The sequence below is a fragment of the Purpureocillium takamizusanense genome, chromosome 10 (assembly GCF_022605165.1).
Source record: "Purpureocillium takamizusanense chromosome 10, complete sequence".
In the NCBI taxonomy this organism is placed as follows: domain Eukaryota; kingdom Fungi; phylum Ascomycota; class Sordariomycetes; order Hypocreales; family Ophiocordycipitaceae; genus Purpureocillium; species Purpureocillium takamizusanense.
Window position 1 is genome coordinate 186,181 of NC_063077.1, and position 17,931 is coordinate 204,111.

General features: G+C 60.1%; 8 protein-coding genes across 8 annotated transcripts; 3 read left to right on the forward strand and 5 right to left on the reverse strand.

Annotated features, from left to right (window-relative positions):
- Positions 1-3: 3 nt before the first annotated feature.
- JDV02_009569 (uncharacterized protein) lies at positions 4-1,969 on the reverse strand. Its single transcript, XM_047991239.1, has 2 exons — positions 1,077-1,969; positions 4-996 (listed from the first exon to the last, which is right to left on the reverse strand). Exons 1-2 carry the CDS (start codon positions 1,521-1,523, stop codon positions 346-348), a joined length of 1,098 nt encoding a protein of 365 aa, XP_047847250.1. The 5' UTR covers positions 1,524-1,969; the 3' UTR covers positions 4-345.
- Positions 1,970-3,182: 1,213 nt separating this feature from the next.
- On the reverse strand, positions 3,183-4,525 carry SEC11 (Signal peptidase I). Its single transcript, XM_047991240.1, has 3 exons — positions 4,080-4,525; positions 3,775-3,989; positions 3,183-3,657 (listed from the first exon to the last, which is right to left on the reverse strand). Exons 1-3 carry the CDS (start codon positions 4,158-4,160, stop codon positions 3,435-3,437), a joined length of 519 nt encoding a protein of 172 aa, XP_047847251.1. The 5' UTR covers positions 4,161-4,525; the 3' UTR covers positions 3,183-3,434.
- A 218-nt stretch (positions 4,526-4,743) lies between these two features.
- JDV02_009571 (uncharacterized protein) lies at positions 4,744-5,479 on the forward strand. Its single transcript, XM_047991241.1, has 2 exons — positions 4,744-5,038; positions 5,152-5,479. The coding sequence occupies exons 1-2, from the start codon at positions 4,964-4,966 to the stop codon at positions 5,356-5,358; spliced, it is 282 nt and encodes a 93-aa protein (XP_047847252.1). The 5' UTR covers positions 4,744-4,963; the 3' UTR covers positions 5,359-5,479.
- A 516-nt stretch (positions 5,480-5,995) lies between these two features.
- Positions 5,996-7,193, forward strand: JDV02_009572 (uncharacterized protein; the record flags this gene model as incomplete). Its single annotated transcript, XM_047991242.1, has 5 exons — positions 5,996-6,277; positions 6,333-6,648; positions 6,701-6,819; positions 6,869-7,046; positions 7,099-7,193. 5 exons carry the CDS (start codon positions 5,996-5,998, stop codon positions 7,191-7,193), a joined length of 990 nt encoding a protein of 329 aa, XP_047847253.1.
- A 1,802-nt stretch (positions 7,194-8,995) lies between these two features.
- On the forward strand, positions 8,996-9,928 carry JDV02_009573 (uncharacterized protein; the record flags this gene model as incomplete). The annotated part of the gene is made up of 1 exon (XM_047991243.1): positions 8,996-9,928. The coding sequence occupies one exon, from the start codon at positions 8,996-8,998 to the stop codon at positions 9,926-9,928; it is 933 nt and encodes a 310-aa protein (XP_047847254.1).
- A 1,442-nt stretch (positions 9,929-11,370) lies between these two features.
- JDV02_009574 (uncharacterized protein) lies at positions 11,371-12,742 on the reverse strand. The gene is made up of 2 exons (XM_047991244.1): positions 12,482-12,742; positions 11,371-12,276 (listed from the first exon to the last, which is right to left on the reverse strand). The coding sequence occupies exons 1-2, from the start codon at positions 12,558-12,560 to the stop codon at positions 11,615-11,617; spliced, it is 741 nt and encodes a 246-aa protein (XP_047847255.1). The 5' UTR covers positions 12,561-12,742; the 3' UTR covers positions 11,371-11,614.
- An 814-nt stretch (positions 12,743-13,556) lies between these two features.
- Positions 13,557-14,178, reverse strand: JDV02_009575 (uncharacterized protein; the record flags this gene model as incomplete). Its single annotated transcript, XM_047991245.1, has 2 exons — positions 13,557-13,745; positions 13,840-14,178. 2 exons carry the CDS (start codon positions 14,176-14,178, stop codon positions 13,557-13,559), a joined length of 528 nt encoding a protein of 175 aa, XP_047847256.1.
- Positions 14,179-14,861: 683 nt separating this feature from the next.
- JDV02_009576 (uncharacterized protein) lies at positions 14,862-16,163 on the reverse strand (the record flags this gene model as incomplete). The annotated part of the gene is made up of 1 exon (XM_047991246.1): positions 14,862-16,163. The coding sequence occupies one exon, from the start codon at positions 16,161-16,163 to the stop codon at positions 14,862-14,864; it is 1,302 nt and encodes a 433-aa protein (XP_047847257.1).
- Between the last annotated feature and the right edge of the window lie 1,768 nt (positions 16,164-17,931).

The following is a 17,931-nucleotide window of genomic DNA, read 5'->3' on the forward strand; positions in this document are numbered from 1 at the left end:
TACACACTACCTTATATAGAGAGGGCAGCACCAGCTGTAAGTACTGCGTTGAGATTGTCCATCACCAACTGCCGCCGTGGCTGCATCTCGTCGTCGATGGCCGTTGAATTGACTATTATATGCGAGTAAATAGGTTTAGAAGCGCGGGTAGCTCATCTGCTGGGTATACATTATATCTGCGTGCGTGATCTATCAGCGACGCATGCGATTGCCTCATCCATGCCGTCGTGGCTGCTGCTGCTGCTGCTGTTCCTGCTACGGCAAATGTCTTCAAAATGTCCAGATGCTCGTCATGAAGCAACATGCAAAAAAATAAATAAAAAAAATCACATAAAGCCTCCTCCCTCACACCGCCTGGCCGGGCCCCGATGGCGAGTAAAACTCGGTAATGCCCGGCTGCGCTCCCTGAGGCTGCTTGCCCCGGGCGTGCTCGGAGTCCTGGGGCGCGGTACGGGCATGGTCCGCCGGCGCCTCCGCGGGGGGCGGCACGGCGACATACTGCTGCTGCGGGTGGTACGCCTGCGGAGGCGCAAAGTACTGCTGGGACATGGGCTGTTGGGGTGGATGCTGCTGCTGCTGCTGCTGCTGCTGCTGCTGCATCATGGCCTGCGGGTACATGCCGGGCTGGGCGACAATCATGACGGGCGCGCCGGCGCGGGCCTTGTTGCGCTTGTGCGTGTCGATGCAGCCGCCGACGAAGAGGACGAACTCGGCCACGAAGAGCACCAGGAGCAGGATGGCGAGGCCGAGGAACCGCCCGCGCGTCCTGCCGTAGTAGCAGCTCTCGTCGTAGTAGCGGTACGAGCTGCGGTACGACGAGTCGCAGTCGGCGTCGGCGATGCCCACGACGGTCGCGCAGCAGCCGCCCGCGATGACGGCGGCGATCCACAGGATCAGGCACACGCCCACGTGCGCGCCGGGATGGATGCCGGGGCCCCAGTGCGTGGTGGCGCGGGTGATCATCTCGGCGAGGCTCCAGATGAGGGCGACGCCAAACTGCGCGCAGTGTTAGTGACGGATGTTTCCCCAGTCTCCTCAGAGCAGGGCAGGGGAAGGGGGAAGAGCGCGGCACATACAATGGGGACGCTGACGAGGGTGCCCAGCAGGCCGGAGTAGCTGTCGCGGGCGATGGAGATGCCGATGCCGATGCCCGCAATGCTAATAACCATGGCGAGGACGTGCATGACGTCCTTTGTGATGCGCCACGACTTGGTCTCGGGGACGATGATGCGCGGGGCCACGACCTGGGCGGCGGCGGCGCCCTGATGCAGCATGTCGGCCTGCCGGCTCTGCTCGTAGGGCACGTAGTGCTCTCCGTACGACGACGGGTACATGACGTACGGCTGCTGCTGGGCGGCCGCCTTGGGCGGCATCGCGGGGGCAAAGTGGTCGTGCGCGGGCTGTTGCTGTTGCTGTTGGTGCGGTAGCGGCAGCGACAGCGGCGGCGTAGATGTCGCCGTGCTCGTGACGGGCGACACGGCCTCGGCCCGGGTGTCGGTCTGGGTCGACGTCTCGGGTGCCATGACGGGGCCGATTCGTCTGTCTGTCTGACTTGACCGGGTTGTCTGTCCGTCCGTCCTTTGAGTCTCTTCCGTCTGTGTGTCTCTCGATCTGTCTCTGCTCTCTCAACGATGCGGCTCGGCAGTCAAAACGGTCGTGTCTCGGGCGGTTCCGCGTTTCGTGTCGGGCAGAGTCCAAACTAAACGGGCAAGGAAAGACGATGATGGACAGCGAGGCAGCATAAAAAGAAAGAAAAAATAGAAGGGTAGAAACGAGAGTCGTGTGCCTGCGTCGGGCAGCGAGCGAGCGAGCGAATGGTGGGAACCAAATACCGACTGCACAAACGAATGCAAGGAGGGATCGCAGCCTGGGGGGCGAAAGGGAGGGAAAAGAGAGACGAGGGGGAAAAAGTCGAATAAGCAGGCAGTAGAGCAGGCTGGCCACGACTGCTGGTGGTGGTGGTGGTGGTCACGACAAGCGGCAGGGTCTGGGCTGGTGGTCGACCTCATCAGCCTCTGGTCTGCTCGGCGACTTCTCAATCGGGACGGCTGCCGCGCTCTGAGAGGGAGAGTGAGCTGGTGCCGTCGCAGTGGAGACGCTTGCCCTGGAGGCTACATTACGATGGGTAAAGTAGAGTGCCTGGCGGTTCTCGACGGGCCTCGCTCAACTCCCGTAGAGGGCGGGCGGCTCTTGGGTGTCTCCAGCTGTCCGCTAACAAACAACCTTGGAAGCGTCCATGACTCCATGTCAAGGTACCCCTGATAAGGTAAAGTGAGAGACCCCCCGCCGTCGCTAAAATTACCTATGGCCAGTGGGGGGCGCAGCACGTTCGAGTCGCTGCCATTGGGCGGAATATTTTGCAAGTCTGCGTTTTCGCCCCTTGGCGGCCCAGCCCTACCTAAACTACGTTAGGGACTCTCTTAGTACTGGCCATCCTTGCTCCACTACTAAGGTCCGTGGCCTGGAGCTGCTGGTCGCTGGAGAACGCACGGGGCCTGAATGAGCATTGAGCACCACCACCTAGCAGAGCCGCAATCGCCCGCACGCACTCCCACCGGCAGTGCCGCCGTGCACAGCCCCGGAGCGCATCTATCCCGCTCCGACGTAGTACTTCGTGATATACTGTACTGTATTAGTACTGTTAGTTAGTACCTACTAATAAGGTAGAAGTGAAAACTGGCAGCATCCATCCCGTCCAGCGGGGCCCGCAACGTGGGGTCCGACACGGCGACGGCCCGTCTCCCCGCACGACACCCTACCTCGATCGAATTCATCCCTACTTGGTAACTTCAATAGTACTCAAGATGATACTTTGCACGTAGGTAGATGCGCAGCTGATGCTTCGCACATACAAGCTCGTACGTGCGTAAGACGCAATCGATGCCCTCACCGCCACCCACGAAAACAGCCAGCATGGCTCATCTGCAAGCAAGGCGGTTGGCTGCTGCGCTGCGACCGCGTCATGTTGCGGTTCCCTGGTGGTGTGTTGTCGAGGACTCGAGATCGAGGACGCGCAAGCCGACCGGCTAGTAAATATCTGGCTCTCCCCAGCGTGAATCGGCGGGGATGGTGTTGGTGTGTCCAGCTGGTGGTGTTGGATCGACAACGGCCGCGCAAGCACCGGCCAACCACCAACCAACCCCTCCTGGTCATGCAATGTGCATTTCGCAAGTCAACATCGCCTACGTGCATTTAAGCGAGAACCTACTCCGTATAGGTAGCCAATATCACGATTGTCGTCAACCGCGGGACGCACCTGGACACGCAATCGCCCAAAAGTCCCGCCAGTGGCTCGTAACAGACGTGCTTCTTTTGTGTAGACGCTCGCTTTCTCCCCGTCTATCCCGACTCGGGCCATCGCGACACCCAGGACACACAAGACACAGCCACCCCCGCTCAAGGCACAAGACATCCCTACCTCCCCAGTGACCCATTCATTCCCGTTGCAGCACCACCAGCAGGCCCATGATGCCCAGCATCACCGTCTTGAGCCACGGGTGCTCCGACAGCATAATCGTCACGTACCCCACAAACGGCACGTAGCCGTACACGCTCCCGATGATGTCCTTGCGCTCGAGGTAGTCCTGCCCGCGCGCGTATAGGTCCGTGTCGTCGGCGACGTTGTTGTCGCCCTTTGTGAGCAGCTTGGCCTTGTCCCTGCACGAATGACGGTCAGCCAGTCAAGTCACCAAGTCAGTCGTTCCCACGACCTCCAGCACAGCGCAGTCGCGGAAAGGTGGGTAGCCGGGTAAGGGAAGGTCGCGCCAGACATACCCCGTGCCAAACTTGCGCACCACGCGGTGCACAATCGGAATGTCCTTGTCCTTGACGTTGTAGACGACCACCTCGCCGACCGCCGTCTCCTCCCAGATGTTGCGGTTCCACAGAAGCAGCAGGTCGCCGCGCTGAAAGGCGGGTTCCATGGAGCCGGACAGGACGACGACGATGGGCGAGGGCGAGTCGGTCGCGACGGAGAGGCCCTTCCACATCTGCGATTTGTTGAGCGTTAGCGCGCCTAAGGGGGTTCGCAAAACCTGGCCCAGCAAGTCTCGCGGCAAGGCAGTGGAGGAAAGGCGCACCATAAACGCCGTCGAGAGGATGAGGGCAAAGTTTAACAGCTGCGCGGCGGCCTGCCGCGGGTTTTGCAAGGCCGACAACATGGCTGCGTGTGCTGGCGGTGTTGTGTGTCTTGGGAGGAGGGAGACGCGCGCGGCTGCTCGAACTGTCGGAAACGGGGAGGGACGGGCAGAAGGCGGGCGCGGGGTGGTCGGTTGAGTCGGGTGGTGCGGCGGCGGCGACGACGGGGAGCAACTGGGCGTGTCGAGGCTACGTTGAGGTATCGCGGGATCTTAACACGCGGGCAGGCGAGCTGTCTTTCTGGCGGTTGGAGATCTGGACATCTGGCCAGGCGCGCGGGCCAATGGGAGAGCTGGCTGGCCGCCCCGGCCCCAGCCCCAGGGGCGCCTCTTGAGCCTCGCCTCCACCCACCCACCTCCACTGGAGGAATGGGATGGGTGGACGGGACTGGAAGGGAGCCATGTTGCCATGGAACCAACTTGGACCGTCCCAGGGACCTTGGCTGCCCCGCCACCACCACTGAAAGTGACGGGAGCTTCCATTGGTGCTGTGAGTGTGAGGCAGGCAGGTGGGGTCCAGCGCTGTCGCTCAATCAGGCGCGCCAACAGCCAACCAAGCCTAGCAGCTGCCGAAGCTGCAGCAAGCTGCCGCACTCGTCGCGGTGATGTCATGGGCGTTGAAGCTCTCATCTATGTCATCGCCATGGCTGTTCGGCTGGGCCCAGGAGAAACGTTTAAATAGCGAGAGCCTACCTAGGCCAGGCGCTCACACCATTTCAGTCAGCTTTCGCAATCGCCGAATCATTGCGTCGTAGAACCAAAAATTCTCTGCTGCGATAATCCACCAACCCTGCTCAACAGCCTTCCTACCCTGTGTCCCAACCATCATGTCCGAGGGCAACCAATCCCAGCAGCCAAGCCTCGTAGGAGGCCATGTCCAGTACGCAAAGGGCGCCGCCGAGGTAAGCCAGTCCCACGAAGCATTCAATTCCCATTCTCTGCGCCAGAGGAAGGCAGGCGCGCAGGCATCCTCGTGCAACAAAGCCGGCTGACTGCCGGGACATCTCCCTGCTAGGTCACCATCGGTGGACTCACTGGCTCGCAGCCGTGGAAGGTGTCGGGCGAACAGGACAAGGCCGCGGGCATCGCCGCCATGCAAAAGGCAGGAGAGAAGCGCGACCCCAATAAGGGTTACGGGAAGGCCGAGGAGATTGCCGGCAAGTGGACGGGGTGCGAGGGCATGCAGAAGGAGGGCGCGGCCAGCAAGACGCACCAGGAGTGAAGTGAAGTATTAAGTGAGGCGGACTCACCCTCGTGTGGCCGGGAGCCTGGGTCTCACTGATGTATGATATGATATGACAATACCGTATTGAGTTGACGGCGCATGGGCATCGAATTCAAGGCTACTTTACAACGCAAGTACCTGCCCTCTTTTGCAATATGGCTGACTACTTTGGTGCTTCCTTCCGCTGCGAGGTGTATAGCTACGACGGACGATGGATTGGATGGCTTATGAGGCAGGCATGAGCCGAGACAGAAAATCTCTCTCCTGCCCGACTTCACGCCAGCTCACCCCCCCCCGCTCTTGCCTCGCCGCTCGCCGCATCTCTCAGCGCCTTCCCATTCTTCGCCTTGCCTCTTCCACAACGATGACCATGTCTTCTTCTAGGCCGCAAACCAACGCTCGTCTTCTCTTTTCTCCTCCATCCTCATCCCCGCGCCCAAACTCGCCTCGCTTCGTCAGCTCTGCGGCTGGCTCGTTTTGGCTCCTCGTTTCCATCATCGCTACCGGCATTGCTTCTCTCTTCCGTCTACGCACGCTTCTTGAATGGGCCATTCGCTCAGCCGCGCAGGCCGCCACGGAATGTCGTCGACTCCCCTCCTCTCGTCCGGCGGCCTTCCGGGTGCCATCCAGGACCATGCAAGACATGCCCTCTCCCTCTGTTTTTGTGCCTGAGCCGCCGCTGACCTGTCCGCAGCCCGTGTTCCTCCGTGCCAGCCACTCGCCATGGAGGTTCATCCCTCAAAATATCCTCGTTATTCTACGAGGTCTGGTGCTCGCCTACCTAGTGGCCACGTCGGTCATGATTGGTCACTTCAAGCTCAATGTCGAGGTGGATGAGACGACCAAGTTCAAGCACCTCTTCAGCTTCACCATGGTCGCTCATGTGCTGGTCTTTCTCTACCACCTCATCACCTGGGTACACTTTTCTCTTCTACCATAGCCGTTTTGGACTCGCTGCTGATGATGCATAGGCGTGGACCTTTACCCATCTCTATCACCCCGACCACCACGCTGTTCGAGGCGGAGTCGAGTCGCTGGTCGTCCGCGCCATGTCTCTTCCTCGCAACATGGGAAGCCTCCGCAAGCAATTCTACTTTACGTTGTTCTTCTCGACGTCCACCGTCTTCTCCTTCATGAACGCGGTCATCTACTGGTTCGTCACCCGTGCCCACGAGGCGGGTGGCGAAGACGCCATTGTCACGGCCGCCGTCACTGGACTGGATGTGCTTGCGACGCCCGGCAAGGAGGCCGGCGCCCTCTTGGCTACTCAGATGCCAGAACAGCCCTGTAAGAAAGAGTTTGGTGGCTGCCTGTCTACTCCCGACTGACTGTTGTGCAGTCAGCGACCTCTTCGGTGAGGGATGGTTCAAGGCCTTTGTCATCCTGACGCTGCACGCCATCAACCCGCTCATCATGACGACTGAGATTCTCTTCTTCAACAGCATCAAGCGACCCTTTGTATGCATCCCATGACACGTTGGGGGTGCCTCGTGACTAACGTTTGTAGGCCCTTGGATCCCACTTTGTTGGCCTCATGGCCATGTCTGGCCTCTATCTTGGTTGGGCCGCAATCGGCAAGGCCCTGACGGGCGAGTTCCCCTTCTTCTGGCTCGACGAGGAGGAGGTAGGGTCCAAGGAGGCTGTGACCACGTACTGCATCGGCTTCGTGTTCTTGTCGCAGATCTGTGAGCATTTCCCCGTGGTGACGTGACTGGTGGTCAGCTGACACGACATCAGTGTACATCTTGATGCAGGGCTTCATCTACATCCGGGAGGGCCTGACCAAGTCGATCCAGGGCGCCGAGGGCTCCGATGGGGCGCTTCACTCTTGAGCGCCGGCTGGCCTATCGAATGGTGCTTACCGCCCTTGGGCGAAAGCCAAAGGCCTTAAGTTGTGAGTGATGGGGCGGAAGATGGAGGTTGGGCGGAGGAAGGTCCGCGGAGTGAGGCGCGTCGGGCCGCTTGGAATTGACCCTAGAAACAGAGGCCTTGAGGCCATATCTCTTAATCTTCAATGCAACTCCTATGACGCCGAACTTTGACGTTGGGTTGCGCTGGGTCGACGGTGCCCTTGTATGGAGATGGTTCCTGACACGAATAGCGGTACGTTGGCGCCTTGGCCTGTCATGCAGGCAGGCAGGCAGGTAGGAGGGTTTACCTGGACACGCGACGGCGTCTTGCCTGGACAGCGAGCGTCGACTCTCATGCTGTTTCCACGGTCATGGCACTCTACAGTTATTATTGATGTTGCCAGTCAAGTGGCCACCACTCCACAGCGCCCACCCGCCCACCTCGCTTGTTCCCGCCTGGGTCTCTTGGCTGGGTTGGCACCTGGTCAACACTGAGCCTATCGGCGGGCTGCCCAATCAGCTGGCCGCGCGTGTCGTGGCTTGCATATGAATATTCTGGGGCTCAGGGGGGTGGCAGCGCTTGGCGCCCTGCGATGTTTATTTGGGACCTGGGGTGCGTGTTGTTTGTAGTGCGTAGGTAGCGGATCGAGTGACGCGTGCGGCGTCGGTGCCTTGTTGTTGCCCTGGGCTGGAACAGAAGCTGGGCGGGCGGACGGGACCAAGGCGGACGACGGGCGCCTGGGGTGTGTAGGTATACACCCTCTGTATACTGTACATGTGCGTTGTAGCGGGCGCTGATGAGTTGGTCACGGCCTTTCGTTGGGCGCAGCGGGCAGACTCACGCAGGGACCGAGAGGCGGACCACTGGATGAATGGATTTGAGTAGAGTACCTGCCTGTACTGTACCAGATGTGGTGTGGACGTGACGCATCGGTGATTTCTCACGTGGGTTCTGGAGTTGGGCGGTGATGGATCGGGCTGGCCTAACTAACTGACCTACGTAAGTAGTTGGTACCTTGGGTACTAATGAGGGAGATTAGGTGACTCGCGCGGGTGTTATTGTTGACGTGCTGTTTACCTGCCTGCGTGGAGGGTGAGGGAGACGCCGACGACGACGTTGATACCTTACGTTAGTATACTGTAGGTACAGGCAGGTAGATGGTGCAGCTACCGGTGGTGGTGGTGGTGGTTGCAGTGGCCGTGACAGCGGTGGTGTCCATAGGCAGGTACCTACGCTTCCAGTCATAGCTCATTGTACTACGAGGTACTACCAAGGGTCGAGACAATACGTGACTGTTGTTGATCAACTCCAACGACGCCAATGGTGGTGGTGCGGCATGGGTGAGGCGGCCAGGTACCCCCAAGGCAGACAACCCCGCCTCCGGGTACCTCGCAGGCGCCTGATAAAGTCACGTCTCGCCCCAAACCTCACCTCTTCTCTTTTCCCCCTTCCCCCCTCACACACAGCCAAACGGGTCGCAAAGCCTCTCGAGGTTTGTACAGTCTTGTTCGTCGCAAGAAGGGTATAAATCCTCCTCCCGGGCCCCAGTCAATCTCCTGTGCGTCACACACACTCTTTTGAATCCAACCTCACCCTCCTCCTCTCGTTTCGTCGCTCCTTGGCCAAACAAACAGAAAAGAAGCAACCCGCCGGGCACGTACGGCATTGACGACTGCTCGCTCACGCCGTCGTCGTTTCCCTTTGTCTTGCGCCCGCCCGTTTTCGAATCGACGCCGTCGCCGCTCTTTACACGAAATCCATCAACTACCCCCCCTCCGCAGCCATGTTTAAGCGCTCGTTCCGGTCGCAGGACCAGGGCAGTAGCCGTGTCGACAAGACTGCGAGGCTAAAGAAGCAGGCGGCTGCCGCCGCGCGGGATCACACGAAGCTGTCGAGACTGCAGAGGTCGCTCACCGAGCGGGAGGACGTCTACGCGCCCCCCCGCAAGGTGACGGCAACATCGTCGTCGTCGGCCTCGGCCACGGCGACGCCTTCGCCCATCGTGACCCTCACCGTGGGCCGCGAGGGCAGGCTCTTTGCAGCGCACGAGGACGTGCTCCGCCAGTCGCCCTTTTTCGAGGCGGCCTGTCGAGGCGGTCACTTCCCCGACGCGCAGAGCAGGAGGATTTCCCTACCCGACGAGGAGCCCGAGGTCTTCTCCGCCGTACTCGAGTATCTCTACAAGGGCGACTACTACCCGCGCCTGTTGCACGACAGGCAGCGCAACTCTTGGGATCTCGAGGACCGCCCGTCGCGGACGACGCCCCAGGCATCCCCCAAAACCCCGCAACACCACCCCGACCATCAACACCACGGTGGCCACCGCGCCCCCGAGGCGACCGTCTACCTCGTCAGCGCCGGCGCCGAGGTGCTCCGCGACACAGTCATCTACTGCGCCGCGGACCGCTACGGCCTCGAGGAGCTCAAGCGTCTGGCCCTGCGCAAGCAGGGGCTGCAGGCCGGCATCGACGTCGGAACCATCCTGCGCTCCGCCCAGTACGCCTACGCTCACACGCCCGACTCGGACAGCCGCCTCCGCGCTCACTACCTCGCCCTCATCATCCGCTGCCGCAAGACGTTTAAGCGTAGCGGCACCATGCAGGCTGAGATGGAGGCCGGCGGCAGCAAGCTCTTCTTCGACCTGTTTGTCGCCATGTGCAACCACCTCGACGACGTCATTGACGTGAGCAACGCGCGCACGCCCAAGACGGTCTGAAGGGGCGCGTTTGCGCTCTTTGGAAATCACACTCAGGACCCGGCACGCCGCTGAGTGTCGATGTGGAGGGACAGGTTCTTGTCGCATGGCAAGGTTCGCACCGGGAACAACACCACCGAAGAATTAAAAAAAAAGAAAGTGAAACGGCTCATTTCTTGTAACAGCGACATCATGGGGACTACGGAGTACCGGACGGCGTTGGGACGTTTGCTTTGACGCTCCCTCATCAGATTGACGTTTTCCACCGAGGGAGTTTTGTTGTCTTGACTACTTGCTCCTTTCTTCGCTTCTCGCGAGGTGGCCGGCCGAGGTTTGGTGAGTAACACGGGCTGAGAGGGTTAATGATTCTGCCGTTTGGAACGCGCTGCGGTCCTCCGCTCGAACATTTTATTGTGCTTGCCTGCTTTTTTTGGTCTTTTTTTCTTTCGGCAGGTCTCGCGTGTCGATTCTTCACACGCCGCTCTTTCCTTGTCCGCGCATCTCTACTCGATACCCATACACGGCGGCGTCTGGACGTTTTTTCTCTCTCATTTTCCACTCTGGCGCTTATTGTCCTCTGGGATCGACTCTTGCATCGCATATGCTTGCACTTTGACGACGCTCATGATTTATGTCAGATTGGGTGGAGAGGATAGGACGTGAAGCGGAGGCTCAATCGATTTGCATCACAGCATCTGCATGCCGCGCTTCCGCTTGGGCCCCAGATTGGAAGCAAGGCCCATGATATTTCAGGACAGGACACGTGGATGGATAATCCCCCCTTTTCAGTTTTCTTTTGTTACGATTTGCAGCGCTCTCGGGCTGGCATTGACTTGTTTAGGTCGGGTGCTTGCAAGCTGGCGTGGCGAGGGAGAAGGGGAAGGAGAGGGACTCTATCCTGGCAGAGGAAGGGACAGCAACGTCCGGCCGGGAGGGCACCGTGCACTGGTTTGCGCGGAAGCTGCTCGCCGGGACGTCACCGCTCAAGTGCTGGATCATCCTGTTTGCTTCCGGTTTACTGGTTTGTCTTGCGCGCACAGAGTTCTGTGTCCTATACGGACTTTAACTTTGCTGCCCGCACGACTACGACTCCGGACGTGTTTTATCTTTGTTCTCCTTTGTCACTTGGAGAAGCATAGGGAAAGGAAGAAGAAGGGACAGGAGGAAGAACCTGCATGGGGTGTTTGCTGTGCACCGCGGATGGTGTGCGCCAGAAGGACGAATGAACCAACATTCCCTCTGGAGAAAAGGGAATCCCCCCCGAAAAAAAAAAAGAACACATCATGGCGGCGGGCGCATACGCGCGCGGGCGGGCAACGACTGTGTCACTCGGCTGTGTGATGCTGTGCGTCTTGGTCGTGTTATTATGTATCAGGGACGGGTCGCGAGACGACCTGCCCTGTCTGCCCCTTTGGCGTGACTGCGTCAGAGCGAGGTAATGAGAGGTCGGTCACCTCACATGATGTGCATGTATTCTTTGTTTTTCTCGTGACATGTATTGGGTCCCTAGATGTTTTAGAGTCTTAACGTACGTACGTTGCTTCGTAAATGGCCTTTGGCAAAGAGAAGTGCTATTGGCACAATCACTTTTTGCTCGGTGCGATTTCCCTTTCATTCATCATCACATGGGGTGGGCCATCATCCATCGACGCCGCCCGCGCGCGCCTTGCCTCTCACACATGGACAACGTACACACAAGTCTGCACACTACGCCCAGTCGACGACAAACTCAGTGAAAGTCGCCTCGAGCTTCCCACCCGCCGTCTTGGAAGGCCGGGCCACGGCGGCCGCCACCTCGAGCTCCCAGCCGGGCCCCGCGGGCTCGCCGTAGGGCCAGTTGATCTCGCGCATGGGCGTGCGGGCGCCCGTGGCGGCGTCGACGTGGTAGACCCACAGGCAGCAGCCCGAGTCGGACTTTTCGCGCTCGACGGTGATGGTGACGGGTCTTTGGCCGGCGAGGATTTCGGCGACGGCTGCGTCGGCATCCCCTTGTTCCCCTTGTTCCCCTCTAGCTGCGGTGGTAGTGGTGGTGGTAGCAGTTGCAGTACGAGAAGAAGAAGAAGAAGAAGAAACGGCAGCGGGCCGAGGAAGCGAGGCGACGCTCCAGTCGGCCCAGTTGTCGCAGCAGACGGTGCTGAGGCGGGGGGCGCCGTCAAAGAGCTCGACGCCGGCCTTGATCCACTTGCGGTGGGCGGGGACGTCGGTCGGGGCCTTGATGTTGTTGGCGGGGAAGGGGAGGTGGGAGGAGGGCGGGTGGAAGATGAAGAGGAGGCCGGCCTGGTCGAACTGGGTGGCGTAGGGGCAGGCGAAGGTGAGGGAGGCGGAGCGGAAGGCGGTGGTGAGGCGGCGCGAGTGGGTGAGGTAGGGTGCTGTGGGAAGAAACAGATTGTTAGCGGAGGGGAGCAATGGGATGAAGGGAGATGATGATATGGCGATGAGAGTGGATGTGAGGAGAGGGGGTTGGTGAGGGTGAGGGGAGGGTAAGAGTGGTGGCGATGTGGTGAAGTGGTGGTTGGTGTTGATGGTGACGATGATGACGATGTGGGGTGTTTGAGGGGCAAGGCAACGACGTACCGTTAAAGACGTCGTGCTTGGGCGGCTTCTTCCACACGTCCGTGTCGGGGTTGGCGGCGATGCTAAAGGGCGTCTCCATGGTGGCCGAGGCTCGGTGTTTAGATAGATGGGAGGAGATGAGGGTTGTTTGACGGGATGAGATGAGGATTGCGATGCGATGCAGATCGGATGAGGACGCTCTGTGGTGGGGGTTTTATCAAGGATCGAGGGCGGCGCGTTGCTGCTGACCTGATGTCACTTTTCGGCGGCTAGAGGGGTTCGTTATAGCGGAGTGGATGGAGGTTCCAAGACGGGCACACACTAAAAACGACATCAGTGGAGGTCGGGTGCCTGGAGACGGAGGCGTAGGTACCCCGCTGACGACAGAGGCCACTGTGGTTCCCTTCCTTCAGTGGCGCCGCCGTTCACCCTCCGGATCCTCGGGCCTGCGTTCCAGGCTGTGTACCTGGCACCATGACCATGCTGTTTGTCGTGCCCGCACCCTTCCGTTCCGAAGCGTACCTATGGGCAGCGGTCAAAACAGTCATCTGCCGGATTTGCTAGGTCGAAGCACCCACCCGCCCACTCAGCAGGACGGTAAGTGTTTCCTTTCTCAGCAGCTGTCTACCACTCGATGAAGCATCGGGAAGTCTCGCCGCCAGCCTGTCGCGACTCGTGCCCGGTCCGCCGCAAACTTGGCGGGGCGGGGCGGAGTTGCCGGATCGGGACCTGCCCTGTCTCTCCCCTCCGTGTAAGTCGCGACGACGCCTTGCCGCTGCGTCGAAATCGGGGAGAGGCCACGTTGTCGCCGCGGCTCGGCCATTGCTTTCGTCGCTGCACCGGAGAGAGTCACGGCGGCTCCCTATTTTATTTGTAACCAGACCGTAGCTCGTGTGGGGAGGGGGCTCGACAGGTATGACCGCATGATGAGTTTCATCGGAAACTCGGAGCGGACGTTTCGCAGAAGAAGCGCGGCTCATGGTGATTTTAGTCTGAGCCCATCACCCGGCATGGATTCAGTACTGTCGCGTATTGTAAGCAAAAAAGCGCCGCTACTCACCCTCTCATGTGAAGGCTCACCTCCTTACCCTCCTCCTCAACGCGGAAGTCCACTAGCCGTCATCTGTACCGTCTCGGAGCAGCTCGGAGAAGGCGCCGTGTCCTTCACCGCCGTCCGAGTTGGGATCACCGCATCAGAGCTTTCTCGCGGCTTCCACTTGCCCAGCGCCGGGCGCTCAGGCCTCACCCTATATGGATTCCGTACGTAGTCCTCGTCCAGCGGAGGCTGCCAGCCAGCAGCTCATCGTTAGCAAATCAGCCCAGCCAGGGAGAGAGAGAGAGAGAGAGAGAGAGAGAGCCGTGATGGAGTTGGTACGCACATAACGAGTTAAGCTGTTGACGGGGAGGCAGCGGCAGAATTTGCGACACTGGTCCACCCTCTGCCGCGGGACATGTGCCTTGAACGTGTACTTGTGATACTGGCCGAGGCACTCCGCGTGAGGCGGCACGCAGAACATGTTGGCTGGCTGCCAGATGAGGTGTTCCTGCCGGTTGACGGGCGAGCAGATGATGTTGACCTTGAATTGCAACGCCTTGCCGGGCCCGACGGGAGAGAACGTGGCCACCGGCTCGCCCGCGACTGGCCTGTCTGCTTCTAAGCCAAGGCAGCACTCTTGCATCAAGCACCCGGCGAGGGCTATGAACCAAATGCGTCGCATCTCTTGTTGTTTTGCTTGTTTGACTTGCTTGTCGGTGGTTCGTGGCTTGGTTGGCTGGGTTTGTTTGCCTTTGGGCGACCTGACGCGATGTTGGACACGCACGCCCAGCACACACACACCTCGTTTGATGTGAGAGTCTTGGGGCTTTTTGTTTCCCCTCCCCCTTTTCGCTTCTTTAAAAACCTCTTAGTAGGTCTTCGGTCCATTCCCCCGCCCCGGAATTAGATTGATGGTGCCTGCTTACGGGTTTCATGCACCAGTCTGTTGGGACGTGCTGCGAGCCCCCTGATCGCGATGGGGGCCGCAGATGGCTGGAACCCGAGGCGCACGGGTCGGCGTTGAGTCCATGGCCGATCGCTTACGACTCTGCATCTGAAGCCCTCACAGGGTATACATTTAACTATCATAAGAATGACGTAATGCTTGTGAATGGTTTCTTCGTTCGGCTTACGATTAGCGAAAGAAGTATGAGAGCATGGACCTTTATAGTACACATCGTGGGGGCAAGTTGAGGACGGTGCGTTGCGAGGTCGTCACAAGCTGAAATGTGTCAACTTTCTGCGCGTTGACTTGCGTAAGAATACGCGGCAAATAACGTCAACCCCATGCCATGCTCGAATGGTTGTCGTTCTACCTTGTCCGGTCAAACCTGTCCGCATCACAGCAACGGCCATACCGGTACGCTACCCGGAGGCCCTAGAAATACCACCACCCTCCCGACAGCCCGACGACATGCCCAGGCGCGGGAGCAGGTAGTCGAATATGACCTGGTTCAGCCTCGACCCCGATCCCATGTGGCAGTGGGCGCTCGCACCCTCTTCCCTCGTCAGTTGGGCAAACACCTTGTCGCACGACAGACGGTCAAACAGCTCCCTCGGCTGGCCCTGGAGGAAGTGGTCGTCCGGCGCGTCGAGCACGAGCACCGGCGTCTTTATCCGGTCCACCAGCCTCTCCCCTTGTCCTTCTTTCTCTTCCTCCGCCGCCATCTCAAGCGTGTAGCTCTCGACGGCGCGCAGGACATCCACCTCGGAGCCCACGCCAAAGACCCATTTGCCGTTCAGGATGCCCCATCTGAACCCCGTGTCCCAGCGCATATACAGTCGAATGAGCGAGTTCATGGTGCCGTCCCAGCCGTGCCGGATCAGGAACCTCCCCAGGGCGGGCGTCTCCCTGCGAAACGCGCTGCCAAAGTCGTACACGCCATCGTTGAGGATGAGCGCGGCGGCGCGGCGCTCAAACGCCGCCGCGCGCGCGACCAGGTAGCCGCCCATGCTGACGCCCATGACGACGAGCCTGTCGTTGTCCGACCATGTCTGCGACAGCGTATAGTCCACCACGGGGGACAGGACCCTTTCCCAGTCGGCCCGGAAGCACAGTCTCTGCTCGCGCAGCGCCTCGCCCTGTCCCGGCCCGTCAAAGGCGAGCACGTTAAAGCCCAGCTCGAGGGCCGCGCCCGCCGCCGCGACCGCGTAGCCGAGCTCCTCGCGTGTCGAATCGAACCCGCCGTTGACGATGATAGTCGGTCTCGGGTCGCCGCTCTTGTCCGGACGCATCAGCGTGCCCGGCAGCGTGGTCTCCTCGTACGGGATGCTGATCCTCTCTGTCGCGTGCGGCATGAGGTCCGCCGCCGAGTAAAAGGCCTGGCTGCTGAGCTGCGCGAGCTCTTTGGACTTGCCGTCGTTGAAAGGGTCCTCGCGAAGGTAGAACTCGGCCGTGCGGTAGTAGTTGGAGGCGCGCAAAAGCGCGTCTCTGGCGCCGGGCCCGTTGCCATTGGCCAGGCTCGTTTTGGCATTGGCGACGGCGCGGTCGGCGGCTCGCCTCCATTCGCGCTGCCAGCCGTCCTCGTCGCCGGACTTGATGAGGGAGCAGATGGCGATGACTTCCGCGATGTCTGCGGCGCCGCAGTTGGCGTACCCGGCGGCTCGCAGGGCCTCGTACCCAAAGGATGGGTTCTTGGGGAAGAAGTGCCTCAGTAAGAATGCCATGACGGATCAAGATTGTGATGTCGACGGATGGGATGACGGAGGCCTGCTGGATATTTAAGCGGTATGCCTTGGTCGGTCGTCCACGTCTTTATAAGCCGACGCGCCGTATGGCCGCAAGATGAGGTGCCAACGGGAGCTTCACAGACTCGCCCCTCGGCCTCATAGGAATGAATGTTGTCATCAACTCCATAATTGTCGCCGTGCTCGCGGTAAAGGACGGGACGCGACCCGGGCTGAGCTCTGGAAAAAGTCAAGTTGGAGTCCCGAAGTGCCGGCATCGATTCCACTAAATCCCCGAGCCGGACCCCACCTGAGCCCCGAACCGGAGCGTCCCCGTCGCCGGTCGGTCACCGCGGCCATTGGGGCAGTGTGACTGTCGATTGAGAGGCGGAGGGATCGTCGTCCGGGGGTCCCTAACATCGAGTGTCCGCGCCCCGTGCCTTTCCGAGGCCCCGCGTCATCTCATGTCCCATGTCTGCGGCCGAGTTTGCAGGAACAAGAGGGGATACACCCAGGCAAGAGATGGATAAAAGGCAGAACACGGCCGGAAGAGAGGTGTCTGCTCATCCAAGGCGCATTCTGACTCCCAAGGGCGACCTCGTCACTTGGCAAAATGCGTACATGCGACACCGACGCCACCGCTGGTTCAGTCTCGCCCGTACGCATCAGAGTGTTGATGCCCGGCGTGTCAGCAAACCCAATCATCTCGCCGTTCAAGCATCACTGCGCCATGAAAGGCTACTACGTAGCTGCTAGCTCGCGTTGGCCCAGCCGCCTTTTCACATGGTCAGACACATGACGTCCACTGCCGAGCACAAGCGAGGCACCCACGCGCCGTTGACGCTGGGTTGGGGTTCACCCAGCGCACCGAGAGAGAGACATGATGTCTTCCATTCGACTCACACCCGCGCGAGGCCCAGTCGTGGCTGCGTGACTATCACTTCCCACCCGTCCCCCCTGGCAAGGGGCCCTTCACCAATCCAGCGCAGCAACCAGGAACCGGCGCGACTGCATGGCTCGAGGCCAAAGTGAAACCGACTTGGAGGGTGTGTAGCATTGGCATATCCTCGTTGGACGAGTTGGCGTGGCGGCTGGCTAGCACGCAGGAGATGGGCATTCGTGCAGCCCCCCCGTCCGTCGGCCGTGTGTGGCGGCCGCTAGCCATCTTGTCAGTCGCACGACACTTTCCCCTTCTGGCATCCAAGGCCGTCGAGCTGTCCCAATCTTGCGTCTGGTCTGGACGGACTTGTAGCAGCCAGCACAGCATGGAGCTATAAATCCACGGCGCCCCGCGAGCTGCACGAGTAGTATCCTCGAGGCGGATAGCGCGTCATGCGCGTCTAGGTACTAACGTATTCGTTATGGACATGGTGGACGACCGTGGCGAACCGTTTCCGTTCTCGGGCATGGTGAGACGTCCCTGCTGGGAGATGTGCAACTGGGGTTTCGGCCCGTCTTATAACTAGTAGACCTCGGAAGCTGTTCTCCACGCGGCTCGCGGTGGGTCTGAAGTGACTGGCCAACTTGCATCGTGAAGATCGGTGTCCCCCCCCGTTCCCTTAAGTGCCAGCAAGCGCCGTCTGAGATATTAGGCTTCTTGTACCCGCCGACAGTCGCAAGCTTGGGCGAGCCCGTGGTGCGTGATGAGGCTATCCGCGTTCACTATAGTTGCCGCCTTCCTCCCGGCTGCCAGAGCGCAAGCCACATCGGCGTCCTCCCTCCTCTCACAACTGCCAAACTGCGCGGTAAGTGTGAGAGAGAAGCCTTT